This window comes from Moschus berezovskii, chromosome 11, assembly GCF_049115385.1.
Source record: "Moschus berezovskii isolate FMDL1 chromosome 11, NW_MosBer_1.0, whole genome shotgun sequence".
Lineage (NCBI taxonomy): Eukaryota > Metazoa > Chordata > Mammalia > Artiodactyla > Moschidae > Moschus > Moschus berezovskii.
Window position 1 is genome coordinate 77,245,343 of NC_142470.1, and position 24,772 is coordinate 77,270,114.

Consider the following 24,772-nt stretch of genomic DNA (forward strand, 5'->3'; position numbering starts at 1 on the left):
AAAAGTGAAAGTGAAGTCTCTCAGTCGTGTCCGACTAGGAGCGACCCCATGGACTGTAGCCCACCAGGCTCCTCTGTCCATGGGATCTTCTAGGCAACAGTACTGGAGTGGCTTGCCATTGCCTTCTCCGGAAAAGAATACTGCTGCTGCTGCTGCTGCTAAGTCACTTCAGTCGTGTCCGACTCTGTGTGACCCCATAGATGGAAGCCCACCAGGCTCCCCCGTCCGTGGGATTCTCCAGGCAAGAACACTGGAGTGGGTTGCCATTTCCTTCTCCAATGTGTGAAAGTGAAAAGTGAAAGTGAAGTCGCTCAGTCGTGTCCGACCCTTAGCGACCCCACGGACTGCAGCCACCAGGCTCCTCCATCCATGGGATTTTCTAGGCAAGAGTACTGGAGTGGCTTGCCATTGCCTTCTCTGGAAAATAATACTAAAGATGATCTAATTTGATACTCACATTTTAAAGAAAAATTCTTTGTAATTTTGCAATGAAAATAACCCAAATTTAAGACCTAGTACTCCAAAAATAGGTTTAGGAAAAAAACCTTTCTATCCACTTTTCTAAAAAAAAAAAAAAGGTTAAAAGATAAAAAACATTTTTCTAACTTATTTTCTCTTGGCTTTTAAAACTCTAAATACTCTACAAAGTTAATAACTCATACTCCCTTTGAACTTTGATATCCATAAAGAAAAGTATCATGTCTATCCTTAGCGCAAGTCTGGCACATTTGGAGCTGAAAGGCTATTTGTGGAATTTACAAGTGAATAACTAAAAGATAAGAGGAAAATCATGTGCTTTACCTCAGTACTGACCACCAGGGGGCACTCTCAGGCTTTGGTAATCAGTCTCTCATCACTTTCTAAGGACTATGCATGCAAATCACAAAATCTATAGGTCCAGTAGATATCCAGTCCTTCTTGAACCAAAATATTTTACATCTGAAACTGAACTGGTGAGAGTTGGAGGGAATGAATGGTAGGAGGGTGACAGCAGTGGAGGAGGAGAGAAAAACCAATGTACTGAAGAGACAGCAAAGAAAAAAATAATAGCAGGATATATTTTAAAATTGGTAACACCAGGAAAGTGGAGATAAACGTATTTGTTCACTGACCCTCCACCATTCTCACTTCTCTAATTCTATGCTACCATACCCACCCTCTCTAGCTAACGAGTGTTCTCCGTCCTCATTCTCGCCCCCTCCGTCCTCCGTTTTCCTCTCTCCCTTGCCCTCTTTATCCACGCCTTCTCCTCCTCTTCATCTTTCCCACCCCCAGCAAAACCTGTGCTCAAGAAAAGTCCTCTGTTGTCATTCACACCTTAGCCTGAATGAGCTATCTGGGGCCAACCTTTGTTTAAAATGAAAGGCTCACGCACTGTTAAAGGCATATTAAGCACTGGCATGATGGCAGAAAAGACATTTAAGGAGCCAACATCCCCCCCCACCTCCCCTAAAATCACATGAGTGATTTCATCAATAGGAAAGGTCAAAACTGATCTCATAAATCCCCAAGAAAGGGGCATTTTTTTAAAAAAATTGTTTTGAATGAGTACAAGTACTTCACATAGTCTTTTTGGTTTCCATGTTTCTAAATTTTTTTTTCCTAACAGTGTAGGTTTTTCAGAAGCTAGCTTGAAAGAGTAACGTTTTAAAGAACTTCTTTTAAAATCCTGTCTTCTCTAAATACCCAAGTGATTTTTAAAATCGTATAGAAACGTCAAGATGCATTCATTCTAAGTCCCTGCTCCTCTGCATGAGGCCCATGGCCAGTGGCCCTGGCATCGCTGGAGCATGTGTGGGAGACACAGTATGGGGAGCCCCACCTGCTGAATCAGAGTCCACATTCTAACAAGGTGATCCATGTGCTGGCGAACACTTGAGAAGCACTGCCTCAGGATAAAGACTTCCTCTCTACCCTAGCCTTACTCTTTCTATGCTTCTCAAGAAAAAAGTTGCAGGAAGCCTCTTACTCTTTGCATTACCACCCCCTACTACCCCTGTGGTGGAGAAGCCTAAGTGACAAGTCCACGTGACCCCAGGAGTGTACAGCCCAGCCTGGCTCAGAGCTCCCCTTTCCCCAACTCCACTGATCACAGCTTCACTGCCTTCTCAGTGGGCCTCCTTTTGGTGCACAGGCCTGATTTGAATGAAGCAGCTTTGATCCCAAGGGATTTATTGGCTCAGTGAGTTCTCACTATGTTGTTGGCTGGAATGCTTGTAAAACATCTTTCTGCATGAGCCTGGTCCTAGGACAGTCCTCTACAAGAATTCCCAAAGGCCAGGACCAAGTCCAGCAAGCCTCTCTGGGAATGCATTCTTCTAATTGTCCTTAGTGAGCGCAACTGCTGGTAAATGCAGATGGAAGGGTAGTAAGGGAGCTCCAGAAGACACAGGATGCAGAGAGCAGGGAGGACTGATGCCTACGAGGCCATGACAGTTCTCCCAGGAGAGGTACCAGGCCAGCAGCGTGGAAGAGCCTCTCACAAGCACCAATCCCTGGGCCTCAGGCCTGGAGTCTGCTTGGTGGAGATAAGGTCTATAAGTGGTATTTTAAATATTAAGCCTCTAATGATTCTAAGGACTCTAACATGCAGCCAGGGCTGGAAACAGATTTTAGAAGGAGTGAGGAGAGGCTATCTTAGCTAATGGCACCACTGCCCATCTTTTCGTAAAAGCCAGAGGCCCTGACCTCCTCCCAGCTCCTCCCTCCCCCGAGCCCACAGATGCCTGTCACTGTCTCGGGGTCACCCTTCACCTTCGCCTCAGTTCTCCCACTGCCCCTTCCCGTCTTGTTCAGTCTCTCGCCCTCCTACCAGCCTCCCGTGACTTTAATCTACTTCTGAATCTCTCCTCCACAATGTACGCCTGACTTTCTAAAACAAGGTAGAATTCTGTCACAAATGTGCCTGAAAACATTCCAGAGGCCCTGTTGACAATCTCCACACCCCACAGCATGGCTCACAACACTCTTCGCATCCTGGTTTCCTCTCCAACTCTCCCCTCAGTCCTGAAACTCAGGTAAGATCCCCCATCGACACGCCTGTGTTTCTGCTGTTTCTGTCTTGATGGAATCCCACCGATTCTCACAGGCCAAGCTAAGCATCACCTCTCCAGCAGAGCCGTCCCTACCCGTCCCCGTCCCCCCGCAGCTGATCACCCCTTCCTCTGGGGTCCCCATCAGGTACACCGGTACACGCCTCCAACAGAAGAGAGCCCAGGGCCATAGTGCATCTGGATAGCTGCTTCCGTGTCTGCCTCACCCGTCAGACATCTGTTACTGGAGAGCAGGGAACATGTTGGTATCTGTGTCCCCCGAGCGCCCAGCACAGAGCCTGTACCTACAGGAAATTTCACGGGAAATGGTGGAATAGATGCGTGAATGAGAGAGCCCTCTCACTAAATTCTTGTTGAATGGATCAATTACCTATAATGCTGAGAAAATGCAGTATTCTGAACAGGATCATTTTTACAAGGAGCTTTATATATGTTGTTCCCCTTCTAAAATCAGAAAAGGATGATCTGCACGGGTTCTCAGTGTGAAAAAGAAGTGTGGTTCCCCGGCGGTCTAGGCTGCACCAAGACAGAGCCGCTGCAGTGGGCTCACTGCACACCGAGCCCCCGACCGCAGCCGGACGAGCCAGCGCCCTCAGAGGCGCAATAATCATTCTTCACATCGGTGCAAAAGCTACACTTGACCTTTTGTTCCGGGTTCAGTGACCATCTCTAGGACTAAAGGAGAACAACAGGAGGCGGGTTATCACCCAGACCTCAGGGGACATTTCTGGACCAAGGAGATTACAGTCCATGTTCCAGGCTGCCTCCCTCTTTCCCTTTGTGTTTAGCAAAATAAAAGTCACAAATAACTTTGAGAGTAGATCCATTGGAACCACATACTCAAAACCTCACAATTTGCTTCCCTGGGAGGAAGATCATCTGAGAATAGTTTTAAGTTGTTCCTCCAGCAACGTTATCAAGAAGGCAAGAAATGGTCCCTAAATGGATTCTATCATGGAAGACAATCCCATCATGTTAGAGTAGACCTGGAGGTGCCCTTAGAGGCCACACCTGTGAGCATACTACCCCATCACTGCCTCTCCCCGCCTCAGCCTGCGCTCTCCTGGCTATTCCTTGGAACTAGGAGGTAACTACGAACTACTGGGAATCCAGAGAACACTGTGGAGGGGAACTGGGCATAAAAGGAGAAGAGCAAGTTCTGTCAGAAAGGGCTACTAAGCAGGGGCTTCCATTCAGCACAGGGGCCTGGGACTTGTCAGCCACCAGCTGTGTCTCTCACCTGCCGGGCCCTGTCCATAACTCAAGCTCAGAAAACTGCAGGGTACAGACAAGATGGCACACTGCCCCTAAGGTGCACTGTAGTCCGTGGCTTGTTCTTCCTGCCCCAGAACATTGCAAGACCTGCAGAGCAGTGTCCCTCAACTCGGGCTACACATTATGTTCACCTGGGCCCCTACCCAAGACATTCTGATTTAACTGGATAGAGTAGAGCCTGAATGGGCTTCCCTTGTGGCTCAGTGGTAAAGAATTTTCCTGCCAATGCAGGAGACACGGGTTTGATCCCTGGGTGGGGAAGATTCCCTGGAGGAGGAAGGGCAACCCACTCCAGTATGCTTGCCTGGGAAATCACATGGACAGAGGAGCCTGGCAGGCTACAGTCCACGGGGTTGCAAAGAGTCAGACATGACTGAGCATAGCACAGCAGGCTATTTTAACAGATAGCCAGTTTTGAAAAACATTGCTGGAGGTCTACCCCAAATAAAAATGCTTCCTCTGAAGTCTACAGCGTGGAGGTCCTACTATGAAATTAAATTTCCCTGAAGGACTAGACTAGTCCAGCTGAGAGCTAGTTGAAAGCAGGAAACAATGTTACTTCTCTTGAGCCCCAGCACCTGATGTGGCACTTGGAATACAAAAAGTGCTCAATAAAGGTTTGCTTAAATAATGAATGCATCAACTCAAATGCTCCTAACCTGCCCCCAACTTAGCTCCAAAGCCCAGTGTTCTGCTAGAAATAACTGAACTAAAACAGGAAGCAGCCCTAATTTCAAATTTTGCTTTTCTGCTTTACGATGCTACACCCACACTAACTTACTGTGCCTGTGTGCTAAGTCGCTTCAGTCATATGCGACTCCATGTGACCTATGGACTGTAGCCGGCCATGCTCCTCTGTTCAAGAGATTCTCCAGGTGAGAATACTGGAGTGAATTGCCATGCCCTCCTCCAGGGGATGTTCCCGACCCAGAGATCAAACCCAGATCTCTTATGTCTCCTGCATTGCAGGTGGGTTCTTCACCACTAGTGTCACCTGGGAATTCCCCACTAACTTACTACTTTAAAATAAATGCAATGCTAGAACTGTCTGTTCAAATTTCTAAACTTCTAGATTCACTGTTTTCTTTGCAAAATAAAAAAAGTTAACCGTTTCAATGCTTAATTAAAATTAAAACAACTTGTCAAGATGGTCAAATTGGTCAATTTAGCAAAAGAAATTAACTTGGGTAAAGATAAAAGGCAGTCTTATTTCAAGGTAAAAGTGAAAGTGGCTCAGTCGTGTGGACTCTTTGTGAACCCATGGACTGACTTTACAGTCCATGGAATTCTCCAAGCCAGAACACTGGAGTGGGAGCCTTTCCTTCTCCAAGGGATCTTCCCAAACCAGGGATCGAACCCGGTCTCCCACATTGCAGGCGGATTCTTTACCAGCTAAGCCACAAGGGAAGCCAAAGAATACTGGAATGAGTTAGCCTGTTCCTTCTCCAGCGGATCTTCCCGACCCAGGAATCAAACCGGGGTCTTCTGCTTTGCAGGCGAATTCTTTACCAACTGAGCTATCACTTGAAACAAGGAGGAAGTCTTGGTACTGGCTGAGAATATAAAAGGTTCAGGTATATTCAAGGATGACAGATCTTAAAAGGTTAACTAGAAATCTAAGCTATATGAACAATAATTTTAATATCTAAGGTTGATGTGAAGAGATCCAACTAGAAATTTTCCCTCAGTATCACTATCCATAATAAAATGCTAGCTTCGGATGGTAGTTCTTATACTATTAAAAAAAAAATTCAGTTAAACTTATCTGGTAGAAATAGGTATAAAGGGACAAAATAAGTCAGTTGTTTGACTAAATGTTCCATCTCCCACCCACTGATGTAATAAGCATGGCCTTAGCTGACTGACATTATCATCTGCCTCAGTCTGGTTTCAACCCAAGGAGGAGGGTGAAAACATTTAAGAGATTTCATATGAAAATATTTACTTGAATTTTTATCAGGAAGCCGGTCTATCTTCCATACCACAGCCCGGTAGGCACTCTCATATTTTGCGGACCCCACCGTGACCTGTATGACAGGTTCAGATTCAAGTTCGTGTAAACTCCCCAGACACGCCCGGCGGTTCATTTTGGCTTTCAGGGACTTCTGCCTCTGGAGGTTCATGGTCCAGAGGGCCTTGATCCACTGAGACGGGACAGGAAAGTGTATCATTATGTTGTCACAGGACCTCAAGGAACCGGCATGGGATGGTCTCTGGACCAACGGGGCCATGTTGACGAAGGCCTGAAGCTCCACATACGCCCCCTGGACAACCACAACCGACTTCAGGGAAAAGGGAAGATCTTCCCCGCTGTGCGAAGCTTTGAAACGCATCAGCTCAAACCTGCAGGCATCCAGAGGTACAAACTTAATGATTCTTGATTGCTCAAATTCTTGTGCTTTCACACACTTATGAAAATGACAGTCAAGAATATCAATCCCCTTCTTTTCTGGATCTTTCTCAAAATAGCGTTCATTTCGCTTCTGTAACTCATGGTCATTCAAGGTTAAAAAGCATTCAGTGTTGCCATTCACAAAGCAGAGGCAAGAGATTTGAGTTATCACAGCGCTTTCAACCAATTTTCCTTCTTCTTTAGTGATTTTACCCCAAAAGTTGTCCACAATTTCCAGGAAAATTTCTTGCTCCTCATAGTTCTTCTTTGGTTTTGAAACAGCTGGCAGCTTTATCAGCTCCTCCTCCACAGTGGTCAGAAAGTCGAGGAAGTCATGGTACTCTGTGGACCCCAACTTCAGCATTTGTTCTATGTCTGGTTCGTGAACTACTTCTGTCTTGGAATGGTATTTCCTTTTTTCTATGTAAGACACATGTTCAATCTTCACAGTATGGATTTTTCCTGCCACACTAAAGTTCTCAACTTTGGGTTCAGAAAGCCTGCAGTATGGATCGAGCTGTAACTCTTTAAATGGTTTTTCTAACCCCTTCTCATAATACATTTGCAAAATTCCTCCAGGTAAGACTTTTAGAAAAATTGGCCCCCACTGACGGGAAGACATCATGTTCTTCTTCTCTGGAATTCTCATCATGAAAGGCCATCCAGCTTTTGGCTGACTCCTGAAAAGCATCTGGGGGACAAAGGAAGAGGCAGCGTCTTCAGCATACAGACACTGCATAGACAAATTTCCAAATGAGTCTCGGTTCTCAGCTGATTGGAGATACTCAAGCTTCTCACAGATGTAGTTGAGTGAACACTGATTTAAGCCTTTTTGATCCACAGGCACCTCTTTGTCTCTTGATGGGAAGATCTTTCTGCTTCCTGGAGGGTCGAAGGTGAGCTGGGAAGCACTGCCTTCATCTTTCCAAAACGGACTTGAAAAGGCACAGTCCTCCCGAAAATACTGAAATTGGGGAGTATCACTTTGGAACCCTTCAGCCTGGTGAGGGCTCATTTCATCTGCAAGACGCACTTTGGAGGCTGGATGTATACATGAGTGGTCACTGGGTAAGGAAGCTTGGGAGAAACAGGTTGGCCTAGTAGCCAATGAGGAAGAACCTGTTGCTGTTGTAAGTGGACTGTTTGAAGATGACTCTGGAATAGGATAAAGCACATGAGTCCCCGCTTTGGGGATGCCAGGAAAACCTGGGAAGTCTTTGGTAGGTGTAGAAAGAGGAGAGTTACTTGGAGGTCCTGGACTGAAGTAAAAGTCTATGATGGGAGAGGAGAGAGGGGTGCTGCTGGTAGAGGAAGATCCACTGGGAAATTCCTTAGGGCCAGAAAGGTTCAGTTTAAGTCCATTTGGCCTACAAATGCCTTGATTCTCCAGAGGGAAATTCTTTGACTTTTGAGAAGACTGAAAAGTGGGGTCATCATCAAAGGTGACCCAGTTGCCTGGGTTCGTGGAACACATCTTTGGAATCAGACTGCGGTCTTGCCAATGAATCAGATATGTTGTCTCTGTTAAAGGAGAAAGAGAAAATAATATAAAATTAGGGGGGAAAATTCAAGTTACTAGAGGTCTTCATTCTGAGAAATACTTGGATTTTAAAATATCCAGATTTATAGATTAACTGAGTTTAAAGAAATGCTTGAAACAGTAAAAATTTGATGGCTGAATGGATTAAAAAAAAAACCCAAGATCTAAATGTACATTGTTTATAAGAGACCCACTTTAGATTTAAAAAATACACAGGCTGAAAGTGAAAAGACGGAAAAAGATACTCTATGAAAATAGCAACCAAAAGAGAGCATGGGTGACCATACTAACAAGACAAAATAGACTTTAGGTCAAAAACTGTCACAAAAGCCAAAAAAGGGCATTATATAATGAAAAAAGGTCAGCTCACCAGGAAGATACTGCAAGTACATATAAACTCAACATCAAAGCACCCAAATATATGAAGCAAATATTAAAAACTGAAGGGAGAAAAAGACAGCAACACAATAATAGTAACAGATTTCAATACTTCCAATTTCAATAATGGATAGAACAACCAGATAGAAAATCAATAAAGAAACAGAGGACTTGAACAACCCTGTAGACCAAATGAACCTGTCAGATATATACAAAATAGTCCGCATAATAGCATCAGAATACACATTCTTCTCAAGCACACACATAACATTCTTCAGGACAGATCAGTTAGTTTACAAAAAAAGTCTCAAAAATTTAAAAAGACTGAAATCACATCAAGTATCTTTTCCAATCACATCAGAATGAAACTGGGGGAAAAAAACTGGAAAATTCACAAGCAAGTAGAAATTAAGCAATACACTTTGAACAGTCAAGGAGTCAAAGAAGAAACTGAAAAGGAAATTAGAAAATATCATAAGACAAACGAAAATGAAAATACAACATGCCAAAACATATGGGATGCAGCAAAAGCAATACTAAGAGGGGCGTTTACAATGATACACACTTACATTAAAAAGAAAAGTGAAAGTAATAGTTGCTCAGTTTTGTCTGACTCTTTGTGATCCCATGAACTGTACTCCGCCAGGATCCTCTGTTCATGGAATTCTCCAGGCAAGAATACTGGAGTGGGTAGCCATTCCCTTCTCGAAGGATTAAAAAGAAGAAAAATCTCAAATAAATAACATGCTATATCTCAAGAAACTGGAAAAGAAAACAAACTAAGCCCAAAGTTAGCAGAAGAAAGGAAAGAATAAATGTTAGAGCAGAAATAAAGGAAACAGGGAACAAAAAATTTTTAAAAATCAATGAACCAAGTGCTGATTTTTTTGAAAAGATCAACATTGAAAAACTTTTGACTAGACTGAGAAAAAAAGAGAAAATAAGCAAATCAGAAATCAAAGCGGAAAAAGAATAGATATATGTATAACTGAATTACTTTCCTGTGCATCTGAAACTAACACAACATTGCTAATAACTACATTCCAAAAATAATTTTTTTAAATAGTTAATCAAAGAGGAGACATCACAGAAATAAAAAATTATTATAAGGGACTGTGTGTGTGTGTACTCAGTCGTGTCAAACTCTGCAATCCCATGGACTGTAGCCCACCAGGCTCCCCTGTCCATGTAATTTTCCAGGCAAGAATACTGGAGTGGGTTGCCATTTCCTACTCCAGGAGATCTTCCTGACCCAGGGACTGAACCTGGGTCTCTTGCATCTCCTGCAATGGTAGGCAGTCTTTACCACTGCGCCACCTGGGAAGTCCCTAAAAGGGACTACTACTATGAACAATTACATGTCAACAAATTGGATAACCTAGAAGAAATGGGTAAATTCCTAGAAACAGTGATCTACTAAAACTGAATCATAAAGAAATAAAAAATATGAACAGCCTATAATCAGTATGAAATTGAAACAGTAGTCAAAACTTCCCCCCAAAAGTAAAGCTCAGACACAGATGGCTTCACTTAAGAATTCTACCATTTAAAGAATTAGCAGCAACCCTTCTCAAACTCTTCCAAAAACTGAAGATGAGGGAAGACTTCCAAAATCACTTTATAAGGCCAGCATTACTCTTATACCAAAGCTAAAGATACTTCAAGAAAACTAGAAGCCAAAAAAGTCCTCAACAAAATACTAGAAAACCAAATTAAATAGCAGGTTAAAAGGATCATACACCATTATCAAGTGGGATTTATCCCTGGGATGCAAGAACAGTTCAACAAATGAAAATCAATCAATATGATATACCATATTAACAGGACAAAGAATGAATATCATATGATCATCTCAGTAGATGCAGAAAAAGCATTTTACAAAAGTCAGTATCTTTTCCTAATAAGAAATCACTTAATAAACTAGGAGTTGAAGGAAATTACCTCAACATAATAAAGGCCACAAATGAAAAGTCCATGACATATATTCAATGGGAAAAAACTAAAAGTTTTTCCTCTAATGTTAGAAACAAAGCAAGAACATCCACTCTTACCACTTCTATTCAACACAGTACTAGAACTCCTAACCAGAGCAATAAGGCAAGAAAAAGAAATAAAAGGCATCCCAATCAGAAAGCAAAGAGATACACTGTGTATGTTTGTAGATGTTATGATCTTACATGTAGAAAACTCTAAGGATTACACTCACACATATATACACACAAACTTCGAGTAAATGAATTCAGCAAAGCTGCAGGATACAAAAGCAGCATACAAAACCAGCTGCATTTCCATACACAAACAATTAACAACCCCAAAATAAAACTGAGGAAAATAATTTCATTTACAACAGCATAAAAAAACTTTAGGAATAAACAAATAAAGAGGCAAATGCAAAAAGTTGACTCACTGGAAAAGATTCTGATGCTGGGAGGGATTGGGGGCAGGAGGAGAAGGGGACGACAGAGAATGAGATGGCTGGATGGCATCACCGACTTGATGGAGGTGAGTTTGAGTGAACTCCAGGAGTTGGTGATGGACAGGGAGACCTGGTGTGCTGTGATTCATGGGGTCTCAAAGAGTCGGACACGACTGAGCGACTGAACTGAACTGAAAAAGGCAAAAGACTTGTACACTGAAATCTACAAAGCACTATTGCAGAAAGAAACTAAAGAGACTCAAATAAATAGAAAGACACCCCATGTTCATAGATTGGAAGATTTAATATTGTTAAGATGTCCATACCACCCAAGTGACCTACAGATTTAATGCAAAATCCCAATGATCTTTTTTGCAGAAATTTTAAAAAAAAAAGCAATCATAAAGTTTGGAATCTCAAAGGCCTTTGAATAGCCAAAACAATCTTGAGAAAGAAAAAGAAAGTTGAAGGCTCCACACCTATTGACATCAAAACATATACAAAGCTTTCATAATCAAAACAGTATGGTACTGGTATAAAAACCAACAGACCAACAGAACAGAATATAAAGCTCCCGAGTAAACTGATACATATATGGCCAAATGATCCTCTTTAAGGGTGCCAAGATAATCCAACCAGTCCATTCTAAAGGAGATCAATCCTGGGTGTTCATTGGAAGGACTGATGCTGAAGCTGAAGCTCCAATACTTTGGCCACCTCATGCGACAAGTTGACTCACTGGAAAAGACTCTGATGCTGGGAGGGATTGGGGGCGGGAGGAGAAGGGGACGACAGAGAATGAGATGGCTGGATGGCATCACCGACTCGATGGACATGAGTTTGGGTGGACTCCGGGAGTTACCGGGAGTTGGTGATGGACAGGGAGGCCTGGCATGCTGTGATTCATGGGGTCGCAAAGAGTCGGACACGACTGAGCGACTGAACTGAACTGAAGATAATGCAATGGGAAAAGAATTGTCTCTTCAACAAATTGTGTGGGGAAAACTGGATATCCATAGGAAAGGAATTGATCCTTGTCCAGGCAAAAAGAAAGCTCCGTGTTGGACCCTTATCCTACACCATATAGGAAATCAACTAAAAACAAATTAAAGACCTAAACACAAGACCCTGAAACTATAAAACTCCTGGAAGAAAATATAGGGAAAAAGCCTCACGATATTGGTCTCGGTAATGATTTCTTGGGTATGACACCAAAAAGACAGAAAATAAAAGTCAAAACACAAGTGAGACCACATCAAACTAAAAAGCTTCTGTACAACAAAACAAATAATCAACAGAGTGAAAAGGTTAATATATGGAATGGGAGAAAATATTTGCAATCTTACATGTGATGAGGAGTTGAATATCCAAAACATGTAAGGAACTCCTCCAACTTGATAGCAAAAAACAAACTAGTAATCCAATTTAAAAACGGGCAACATACTTCAATAGATATATAAATGGACAACAGGTTTATAAAAGGTACTCAACATCACTAATAACCAGGGAGAGGCAAATCAAAGCCACAATAAGATCACTTTACACTTGTTAGGATGGCCATTACCAAAACAAAGAAAAATAGCAGATGACAAAAACCCACACACAAAACACACAAAAAAATAACAAACGTTGGCAAGGATGTGGAGAAGTTAGAACCCCTGTGCATTTCTGGTGGATTGTAAAATGCAAAACAGAAGTTCTCAAAATTAAAAAAAAAACTACCACATGATCCAGCAATCTTACTTCTGTGTATTTATTCAAAAGAATTGAAAATGGGACCTCAGGTATACGCACTCCCACATTCCTTACAGCATATTCACAACAGAGGTGAAAACAACCTAAATGTCCATCATCTGATGAAAGGATTTTAAAAGTGTGGCGTATACTTACAATGGAATATTATTCAGCCTTAAGAAGAAAGGAAATTCAGACACATGCAATGACATGGATGAGCCTTAAGGATATAATGTTGAGTGAAATAGGTCAATCACAAAAAAATACACACACACACACACAAAAAAAAATACAAACATTATATGATTCCACTTATGTGAGGTATCTCAGTTAGTAATAGGAAGGAGAATCGTGGTTACCAGGGGCACCAGGAAGAGGAAAAAGGGGTGTTTCTGCTCAGTGGGTACAGAATTTTAGTCATTCAAGATGAACACGTTCTGGAGATCTATTGTACAACAACATGCAATAGTTAACAATACTGTACTGTACACTTAGATTTTTGATAAAAGATTTTAAGTGTTAATTTGTTAAGCCTTTATCTGAATGACGACTATGTTGTAGTTAGACCTTGTCAGTGCTGTAGAAAATATAGAATATAAAAACCCAATTTATAATGAACTATAACCCAATGACAGCTCCAAAGGTTTATAGTTTACAGCACTTTCAAATTCACAGTCTCATTTATCAAAATAACCTTGGGAGGTATATATCATTATTCCCATTTCATAGTTGAGATTACTTGGATTTAGGGTCATTGCCTGAAGTCACCCAACTGGTAAGAGACAGAAGTAGGACTTTTTTTTTTAATAACAGACTTATTGACATATAATTCACATACATAAAATGACAATTCACTGATGTTTCATTCAGCGATATCCAGAGTTGTGCAACTATCTAATTCCACAGCATTCTTATCAATTTAAAAATAAACTATCACTCCCCATTCTCCTCCTCCCCCAGGCCCTGGCAATCTACTTTCTTTTCCTATGAATTTGCCTAGTCTGGACATTTCATCTAAATAGAATCTACAGCATGTGGCCTTTTGTGTCTGGCTTCTTTCACTCCGCACAATGTTTTCATTCAAAGTTCATCCATGTCATGGCATGTATCAGAACTTCATTCCTTTTTGCAGCTAAGTAATAGTTCATCGTAAGAATATCCCACATTTTGTTTATCCACTTATCGGTTGAGGGACATTTGGTTTGCTTCTATTTTTTGGTTATTATAAATAACCCTGCTATGAACATTTATATAGAAGCTTTAGTGTGATAATTTCTCTCGGGTATATACCTAAACTTGGAAAGAATCAGAATTTGAACATGGGTCACCTCATCCTAATCTAGTACAGCAAAAATTATTGAAAGTATTCTAATGGTATCAGAGGAGAGAGGCATATAGGCCCCAGCATGGAACTAGGGGCTGGGTACCCAAATACTGGTCACTGCCCGGCCACTCACAGTGTGTTAAGCTACTCCAGACATTCAGTGATTAGAGAAGAATAATCTGTGAGGTCATTTCCAACTCCACAATAATTCTATGGTGGTTGACATCCAACTAAATTTTTTTAAGCAGAAGTTGTGTTACCACCGGGATTTTTGACCAAACTTCCAAACTGACAGAAAATAAAACTCCACGAGATCTACTGATACGAAAATTCAAAATGTGTTGGAATAAAGCCCATGAGAAAGGCACATTTTTCTCCTTTCAGTCTGCTTCCTCATCTCTCCTTGCGGATAATGAAGGCTCAACCAAAGAAATCATTCAAGCTTGGAAAAGAGCCAACACAAAGAGAGGAAGGGCCTGGGGCTCCACTGGGGACAGGCCCGCTCAGTATTGTCATTTGCTAAATCTACACATTCTTGAGGGCACAGAAACACCCAGTGGAGCAGCAGCCCAGGCCAGCTGGCTCTCTCTGGAGCGCATTTCACTGTCACTGGCCTCGGGCTAAAGTTGCCATAAAGCACTTTCCCTCCGAAGCACAAACAACAGTGTTTCCATGGGATGCAGCCAGGAGGCTCAGACGGAGGAAATCGGCAACAATATTTCTTGATCCATCCCATCCCATGTTCTTCAGAAGGAATCCAGCCAAAATAATTCTTCATATAGGGTGAGAGATTGGGTAAATATTTGCTTTAGTTGGGTTTATTAGAAATAAATAAAAAGAGAACATCAAGATAAAATATAGCTCAGCTTCAGGCTGAATCCTATTTCTAACCTACACCAAACATTTCACTTCATCCATTTTCCATGGGAGCTTCATAAATTGAAAGTGATACTGGTTTCATCAGAGTTTTTGCTTATTATGGGGGGTGGGGGGGTGGGGAGTGACTTCCATAAGCTAAATAAAGAAATCAGTCTCATTACTTTTTAAGTGACCCTTGAACTTCTTAAAAGCACACCTTGCCAAAAAAATCTACACCTTGAAGGCAAAATCTATGCAAAGTGCTCTTTTTGCCTTATGTAGGGCTCTTCCACAAGGAGGAACACAGCAAACATAATGTAAGTTTAATTCAACCAAACGGAACTGTGCCCAACAGGAACCCAAGCTTTCGTCCCTGTTGAAAAGATAGCACTCAGATGGGCCCTGCGGTAAGACTGGCTCCCTGAGGTCCAGGACAGGTTTGCTTCCCACCTGCTCCTCTTCCTCCTCTCCCATATCCCTCCACACCCTGCCTTATGGGTCCTTTCTGCCCAAATCGCTTTTGCCCTTTCCTCTCTATGTGACCTCATCTTTCTGTCTTAGTCTCAAAGTTCTAGTTCTCCACCCCAGGCAGTTTTTCCAAAGTCAACAGCTCACCTCAATTCCATCTAGCACTCACCTTCTCTCCTGACCCAGCCCCACTCCCAGCAGGGAAAGGGGGCCACATCTTGTCCACAGCGCTGTCCAAGGCCCAAGGAGGGATGAGAAAGCTCAGAGTCGAGAGATCTAGAATGTATCTTTTTTTAATCACCTGCAACTTCTCCCCATCTACTTCAAGGCACTGGAATCCAAAAGTATTCAAGCAATAACACCTATTTAACCTCTATTTTTTTTTTCTGTCTTGCAAATGGAATAGGATCTAAATCTATGTCTCCCAGAGGGTCCACGTTCTACCACTCCAGAGCCCTTTTAAGGGCAACATCTCAGCATCTCAGTGAAGGAGAGGGAAGCCTGGTGTGCTGCAGTCCATGGGATCGCAAAGAGTCGGACATGTCTGAGCAACTGAACAACAAAAAGTAATTGCTTTACAAAGTTGTCTTAGTTCTGCTGTACAACAAAGTGTACAGCTACACATAAATATGTGAATCAGCTACACATATACTCCCTGCCTCTTGAACCTCCCTCCGAGCTCGCCCCTCCACCCTCCAGGTCGTCACAGAGCACCGAGCTGAGCTCCCCATCAGCCATCTGTCTTACACACGGTAGTGGAAGTATGTCACTCCTACTCTCCCAGTTCGCCCCACTCTCGCCTTCCCACCATGTCCATGTATCTGCTCTGAGTCTCTATTCCTGTCCTTCTAGTAGAAAAATGCTACAACATCTCATTTAAACTTTACAACAATCCCAAGATGACCAAAGCATTGGACAGCCTTCTCCAAAGTAAGGATCTGGTTGGTGGAGAGCTGGGAATCCAGGACTCTGTACACCAAGTTCCAGCTGCCTTCCTCTGAAGCAAAGATCCCTCTGGTTTGACTGCCTGGCTTTCTCCTCAGCATTCCATCCCACCCTACACGCCGTAATCCTTTCAGAGATGTTTTTCAGTCAACCTGGATTATCCTGAAACTCCTAGAAGACAATTCCAACCAAACTTCAGCAGACAGGGTAAGACACCAAGACTCCAAACAAGGCACAGATAGAAAAGGAAAATGTATCGTGGTGAAAATTTCTGGAAGTCAGTCTCTGAGGTTTAAAGGTTTCCAGGGGAGCATGTTTGCTTCCTCTTAAGACTATTAGGGAACTAGTCAGACTATTCTTTTCAGCTGCTTATTTTCAAAGCAGGATCAGAGTCCAGTGAACTTAGAACAAATTAAAACCCAAATGCACACGCTTACTCACACTGGGAACAACAAGGCTGTAGGTAGGACAGTGGTTTTCAACCTCTTACCTCAACACATGGGGCAGTTGGCACTCAGAAACCTAGCACATTCCCTTGGCTGTACCAAGCATTTAACAACCTCTCAAAATGTCTAGGGAAGCCCTAAAATTATTAATTATCAGCACCATTATAAGTGTTAGGTCAGCAAAGGAGGGCCACAGGCCACAATAAACATGAAAAGAGCTGGATTTACATATAATTCTTGTACCCAACCCCCTTTATCCACTGAAGAAATTATACCAGGAGAAAGACAAATGTTATATGCTATCATATATCTTAAAAAGTAATACAAATGAACTTATTTACAAAACAGAAACAGATTCACAGACACAGAAAACAAACAGTTACGAAAGGGTGAGGGAGGGATAAATTGGGAGTATCGGATTAACAGATGCATACCAACATATTAAAATAGAATAAATAGTAAAAAAGAATTTACTGTATGGCACAGGGAACTATATTCAGTATCTTGTAAAAAAACTATAATAGAAAGAACTGAAAGTATATAGAGATATATACATATATATGTGTAACTGCATTACTTTGCTATATTCCTGAAACTAATGCAATATTGTAAATCAACAATACTTCAATTAAAACAATAAAAATAAATCATACTGGAATTCTTATAAAAGTATTATGGAGATCCATAAAGTAAACCTCTACACTGCCCTCCTCAGTTCAAAGAAATACTGAACTGAGAGTTAGGCAGAAATGGCAGGTATTCTGTTCAATTAACTGCACCAAAAACACTTATCGAGTACCTAGTAGGTTTCCATGGTCTCATGGTCTCCTAAGGACTGTATGTAAATAATCTCATTTAATCCTTGCAATACCAGGAGGGGTTGATATAATAATATATAATACGAATGTATATGGGCTTCCCTGGTGGCTCAGCAATGAAGAATCTGCCTGTGATGCAGGAGACACAGGTTCAATCCCTGAGTCAGGAAGATCCCCTGGAGAAGAAAATGGCAACCCACTACAGTATTCTTGCCTGGAGAATTCCATGGACAGAGAAGCCTGGAGGGCTAGAGTCCAAGGGGTCGCGAAGAGTCACACATGACTTAGTGACTAAACCACCACAAAATTATATATGTATATATATAATATTACCATTTTTTTAGAAAAGGAAAACCAGGCTCAGAGTGGTTAAGCTACTTGCCTAAAGTCACCCAGCCAGAAAGAGGCAGAACTGAACTGTGACCTGGGCTGTCTGATTCCAAAGTCCATGCTTGATAGCATCCACCAGCCCAGAGATCCAAGGACTTGCCAGCACTTCCTGGAGCCTGGAACTCTCTGACCTGAAGGATGCTGTTCTCACCTGAGAAGAGCCTGTTTCTCCACAAAGTGCATCCCAAGTGACTGCCCCGGGACATCAGGCTGTGGGAAAGACAAACTCTGAGACAGCTGTTCTAAACAACAACAGCTGAGGAGCAATTTGGGTCAAATCTGAGAGCAGCTTTCACAACTCACTCTGCTCTACTTCTGGTCCCTTTTTGACTGCCTCAACTGGACATCCCACTCTCGGTGATGAAAACTGTTCAGACTTGCTGCCCAACACATACACTGAGGTCCACCCTCTCCTCTGGTGACCATCTTTGTACACTAAGTCCCCGCATTCATCCCTCCTCTCATGCCAGCCCCAACCCCTCTAGTCTCAAGGGTCTACTTCTGCTGTTCTTGCCTGTTTTCCTTTGTTTTTCTTCAGAAACTATTAAAGTCAAGTGTAAATACAAAGCTGTAAGAATGGGTTAGCATAAGAACGGCCATCTTAGAGGCCGGAAAAACCATTTTTATTGAGTATGTGACTTGAGGGAAGAAGAACTAGATAAAACCTGGGAGACAAGTTAATCTTAAGTACCAAGAATGTGGGCGGCTGCGACACTGAAAATTAGGTAAACAGGTCTGATAAGTTTATCTCGTTAAGACACCAGGATAGAGATATGCACAGCTGTGTGTGTGTGTGTGTGTGTGTGTGAAAAATTCCTGTGAGTTAGGTAATTTAGAAATATCATGATTTGAAAATGCTATATAACCCCTTGGCTCTGAGTGCTCGGGGTCCTTGTTGAAACCTGCTGTGTCGGGCAGACACTTGGACCCCAGCTAGCTGGAAATAAACCTCGCTGTGTGTCTTGCATTATCGTGAGTGTCCTCTGTTCCTTTGAGGGAAGGGCGACTCCGGACCCTAACAAAAGCGTAAATACAAAGTTCTACCTTTCACCACAGATGGTCAAACAAAATCAGATTAGCGGCACTTGATTATTGAATCAGCATTCCAGGGGGTATGCAGCTGTGCCCTCTGTCCCCATGTCAGTGGGTCATCTGTGAAGACCACCACCCTCCAGGACTATCTCTAGGGTCTGGCTTCTCTGTCCCTGCCAGGTCCTGGGGGAGGACTGATGCTGAAGACGTATCCAGCAGAGCTCAGGGAACTGACGCCAGCACCTAGTGGGAGCCTCCTGCACTCAGCCCCGCCCAAGCTGTCCTAGTCCGGCTGACTCCTACTCAAGCTCCATGAACACATCAGGACCATAAGCAATGCCCTCGCCTCTGCAGGGGGTTGAATCTAGTCCTTTATGCCAGGGACTTCTTTCCTCTACAGCAATGCTGCATAATCAAGAGAAAGAATGTCTTCATGTCAATTTCTGTGTGGTTTCATTGGCTGCCTCCCAAATAAGGAATTCTTCCATTCTCCACAATGCCTGACTCCTCAACTGCAATAATGGAACCAGGCTGGAGCTGTGTTTGAAATAAAACAGTCTCCTTGTTTTGTGTAGCTGGAGGTCTGCAATCTAGTTACCCTCTTTGCATTGGGGATTTATATCCCAGAAACAAAGCTAAAATCAGGGACAGCCCAGGGTGCAAAATGCATCTGTGAAGAATCTCTTTAAAAGTATTTAAGAAAGAATTTAACAGAATGAAATTCTGTTCTTAAAAGAATTTTCTATGAAAGTGTTTACCCTCTCAGCTTAAGTTACAGGAAAGGTGTCCACTGCATGTATTGAATATATTACTAGTACGTATGTTCTGCAGCCCATATTTAATCACAAACACATGCGACATTTAGTTCAGCTGTGTGACAGGAAATACCATTTGTAAAATATTAAACCACAGGAATATGTATCTGTGTCTTTCAATATTATCCATTCTGGTTCCCTTTCTACATGTGGATGATGGTTGTAAGGTTAAAACCTAAAAACCTGGGACCCACAACCCAAGACTCAGTCACTCTGTACACGTGGTTCTCGACCAGAGAGAGGCATTTCGTTTTCCAAGGCACACGTGGCACTGGTCTGAAGACATCGTTGGTCTTTACAACTAGGGAATCGGAAGGGGCTGCTGTCATTTAGTGAGAAGATGCTAGTCAACAGATCCTCTAATGCACAGGACAGCCCCAAAGCAAAGAATTATCCAGCCCAACGTATCAATAGCACCAAGGATGAGAAATTCCGTCCTGTACTGAGGTCAGTGAGCTGAGTGTGGTGAGCAGGGGTATCTGCTCTCCCCCATATGTCTACCTTATGGACAGTGAATCGGGGGCTTCAGTTCGGGGATCTGCCTGAGGTGGCACAACTAGAAAACAGGGCTGTCAGAACTGAACCCTGTGCTGGGCTCTAAATCTCCTGCTCTTTCTACTACATCACAGTGTCTACCAGAGCAGGAATCAGGATAAGAGAGAGGGATTTACAACACCCAAGATGCTGAAGCAACCTAAGTATCCACTGGTAGATAAATAAAGATATGGTACATACACACAACGCAAGACTACTCAGCCTAAAAAAAGAAATGACATGCCATTAGCAGCAACATGGATGGACCTAGATACTATCGTACCAAGAGATGTCTAACAAAGACAAATATCACATGACATCACTTACATGCATAACCTAAAAAATGACACGAATGAATTTATTTACAAAACAGAAATAGACTTACAGACATAGAAAACAAACTTACAGTTATCAAAGGGAGAATGGGGGAGAAAGGGATAAATCAGGAGTTTGAGAGTAGTAGATATAAGCTACTATATATAAAATAAACAACAAGGTTCTACTGTACAGTGCAGGGAACCATATTCAATCTTTTAATAAACTATAACAGCAAAGAAAAATAAATAACAGTAATACACACTCATTTCAAAAAGTAAAACAATACAAAAATGCACAAAGAAAAGTTAATCCTTTTCCATCTATTTTCACTCCACTGCTGTAATTCGGTGAAAAGCACAAGACGTATTTTTCCACACTGTTTCCATGTTCATAAAAATATAAACACATGTATATATACACATATGGAAGTTTCATTTTAAAGCCATACTATACATGCTTGCTTTTTAAAATATCTGCTTAGTAGTGTATTGTGGGAAACTCCCTGGCAGTCGGTTAGGACTCTGTGCTTTTACTGTCGAAGGCTCATGTTCAATCCCTGGTTTGGGAACCAAGATCCCACAAATTGTGCAGTACAGTAAAAAAAAAAACACACAGATATTCCTCTAGTTCAATAAATATAGATCTAACTAAAAAAGCACAAAACAGGACAGAGGGCAAGAAAGGGATATTTTAAAAGAAGACTTGACAGGACTTGGACACCAAATGTGACCTAGAAAACGGGAATGGGGAAATCTGACAAGAAGTAGAAGCACAGGAGAGGCCAAAAGAGGAGCTGAGTTGCACACACTGGTCAGGCCTGAGGCAGATCCAAAAGGAAACATGTAAAAAGGAAACACGTAGCAAGGAGTCAGAAAGCCAGACAGTACCTGGAGAGAAAACAGGGGATCAGACATGTAGAACTGGGGGTCTTTCTTGGATAGACGAGAGCTGAATGAAGGAGAGAAAGGGAGAGGCCACGGGGTGCCCGAGGCTGAGGACTGGGTCACCTTATTGGAAGAAGAAAATGAAAGGAGAAAGGAAGATGCACCCAAAAGGCAAAAAAGCAGGAGGTGCAGGGACCCCAAAGGCAGAAAGTGTGTCCTCGTGGGCCCCTTGAAGAGCTGCAGGAGGGAGGACAATAGAGACAGACAATCTCTGCGTTTGGTGACTAGGTCAAGGGTGACGGGGTGGTGCTGAGGCCAGGCTGCCAATTCGGAAGCAAAGGGAGCATGAATGTTGGGGGCCCATGGGCAGAGGCTGGGCTCTATCCTGGCCACCTTCCCCATCTCAGTTCCTGGGTTTCTGCAGCTCTGGGTCTGTGCTGTTTCCCTGGTGGACTGATTCCTGGCAGCCTGCCTCTTCATACCCTACCTACCTCCTGGGCTCAGAAGCACAAAAAGACCCAGGGCTTCCCACTCTCGGAAAAATCCAGCTAATCCATGGCCATGGGGAGGCAGCAGACAAGTGAGCCTTCGAGCCTCTGAGGGCCTGCAAACAAGGCCTGCTTTCAGGGCTGCCTTCTGGTATTTATGTGGCCATGGGTCCCCCAGTGGGAAGAGCCAGGCTTATGAGCAAGGGTATTATCTTCATAGGGGCCACCAGGGCAGGGTTGGGTATGGGACCCCATGGTTATTAGATGGCCCCTCCTGGGTTTGGATTCTGAGTTCTGAAAAAGACTTGGGCTAAAGTTAGCTGCAGGGGGCCTGGCTCAGATCACACATCTTAAACATGCAAATCTCCTCCTTCCCCTCTTCTCTGAAGGCTCAGCGAACCTCCTGAAGATAAGAAGAAAGTCCTGGAAGTTTAAAGAGCTACAAAGAGGATCTCTCTCTGGAATTCAGTATTTAGTGGTGGAAAAACCAAAGTCAACCACTTTGCTATGAAACTTGGTCAAGTAATTTATCTCAATTACCATGTAATTGCTTTTTCAGTGTTTTGAAAGGAGGCAGGAGCTAAATCGCCCAGAAAGGCTATTTAATGCTTTCAAATGTGATTTCTCCCCACACACTCATCTCACTGCATTCAGACTGGAATCATCTTTATGAGAAGTGAAGAACCATCATCTGCCAAAAGTGATGCAGGATCTTGACCCTTGGATGCTGGACTTTGGGGAGTATCTGCCAAATGTTCTGGTACAAATTCTTGTCCCACACATCCCCTGCTCATTCATTCAGCTAAGAGGTTAATGGACCTTCTGAGTGCTGGATCCTGGGAGAAGCACCCTGCATACCACAGGTTAAGACCTGAGTCCCTGGTCATCTGTTTGGGAAAGAAGGGTTTAGTGGTTAAGAGAGATTGTAAATCCCAGTCCTGCCACTCACTTCTGTGTGACCTTGAGCCTCAGTGACATTGATCATCAGCTCCCCTAAAAAACAGGGTCTATAACAGGGATAATAATAGTTAACTTTTAGGGTTTGTTAGGGGCTAAACTGTATCAGATGACACTACCCTTATGGCAGAAAGTGAAGAGGAACTCAAAAGCCTCTTGATGAAAGTGAAAGAAGAGAGTGAAAAGGTTGGCTTGAAGCTCAACATTCAGAAAACAAAGATCATGGCATCTGGTCCCATCAATTCATGGGAAATAGATGGAGAAACAGTCGAAACAGTGTCAGACTTTATTTTTTGGGCTCCAAAATCACTGCAGATGCTGATTGCAGCCAGGAAATTAAAAGACGCTTGCTCCTTGGAAGGAAAGTTATGACCAACCTTGATAGTATATTAAAAAGCAGAGACATTACTTTGCCAACCAAGGTCCGTCTAGTCAAGGCAATGGTTTTTCCCGTGGTCATGTATGGATGTGAGAGTTGGACTGTGAAAAAAGCTGATCGCCGAAGAATCGATGCTTTTGAACTGTGGTGTTGGAGAAGACTCTTGAGAGTCCCTTATACTGCAAGGAGATCCAACCAGTCCATCCTAAAGGAGATCGATCCTGGGTGTTCATTGGAAGGACTGATGCTGAAGCTGAAACTGCAATACTTTGGCCACCTCATGCGACGGGTTGACTCACTGGAAAAGACTCTGATGCTGGGAAAGGTTGGGGGCGGGAGGAGAAGGGGACGACAGAGAATGAGATGGCTGGATGGCATCACCGACTCTGTGGACATGAGTTTGAGTGTACTCCGGGAGTTGGTGATGGACAGGGAGGCCTGGCGTGCTGTAATTCATGGGGTCGCGGAGAGTCGGACACGACTGAGCGACTGAACTGAACTAAAACTGTATCCACCCCAAATTCATTCCTAAACCCCAGGACCTCCAAATGTGACTGTATTTGGAGACAGGGTCTTTACAAAGGTAGCTAAGTTAAAGTTAGGGTTAAAACCTGGGGCAATCTGAATGGTGTCCTTTAAAGAAAAGATTAGGACCTGGACTACCCAGGTGATCCAATGGTTGGGAAACTGCCTGCCAATGCTGGGGACACGGTTTGATCACCGGTCCAGGAAGATTCCGCGTGCCTTGGGGTAATTAAGCCTGTGAGCCACAACTACTGAGCCCACATGACCTAGTGCCCCTGTTCTGAAATGAAAGAAGCCACCGCAACAAGAAGCCCATGTACCACAACTGCAGAGTAACCCCTGATCGTTGAAACTAGAGAAAGCCCATGCACAGCAAAGAAGATCCAGCACAGCTAAAAGTAAACAAACAACATTTTTTAGGATTTTTTTTAAAGGAAGGATTAGGATACATGACACCAGAGATTCAAACACACAAAGAAAAAGTCATGTGAGGACACAGAGAGACAGTAACCATCCACAAGCCAAGGAGAGAAGCCTCAGACGAAACCCAACCTGCAGACCCCTTGATCTTTGGCTTCCAACCTCAAGAACTATGGGAAATACCTTTCTGTTTTGGTGCCACCCAGCTGTATAGTGTTCTGTTATGGCAGGTGGAACAAACTGAGACAGGGTTCTGCACATACTAAATAAAGTAACATCTCTAAGATGGCAAGTGCATGGGGGAAAACGTAAGTAGAGGCTGTTATTACTACAGACTCCTGCTCCTAATGTAACCTATGGTGACTCCTCACAACAGACCTCCC

The 24,772-nt window shown here is 42.9% G+C and overlaps 1 protein-coding gene across 5 annotated transcripts in view; it reads right to left on the reverse strand.

The window, feature by feature from the left end:
• STON1 (stonin 1) overlaps window positions 1–24,772 on the reverse strand; it is a 63,048-nt gene that overhangs the window by 10,828 nt on the left and 27,448 nt on the right. For 3 of the 5 annotated variants that reach the window (XM_088841493.1, XM_088841490.1, XM_088841492.1), the window contains 2 exons: window positions 9,208–9,339; window positions 6,274–8,241 (listed from right to left, as the gene is read on the reverse strand). In XM_088841493.1, the coding sequence (XP_088697619.1) occupies window positions 6,274–8,194 (1,921 nt within the window). In that variant the 5' untranslated portion in view covers window positions 8,195–8,241; window positions 9,208–9,339. The remainder of the gene's footprint in view (window positions 1–6,273; window positions 8,242–9,207; window positions 9,340–24,772) is intronic. The other 2 variants (XM_088841489.1, XM_088841491.1) reach the window with 1 other exon arrangement.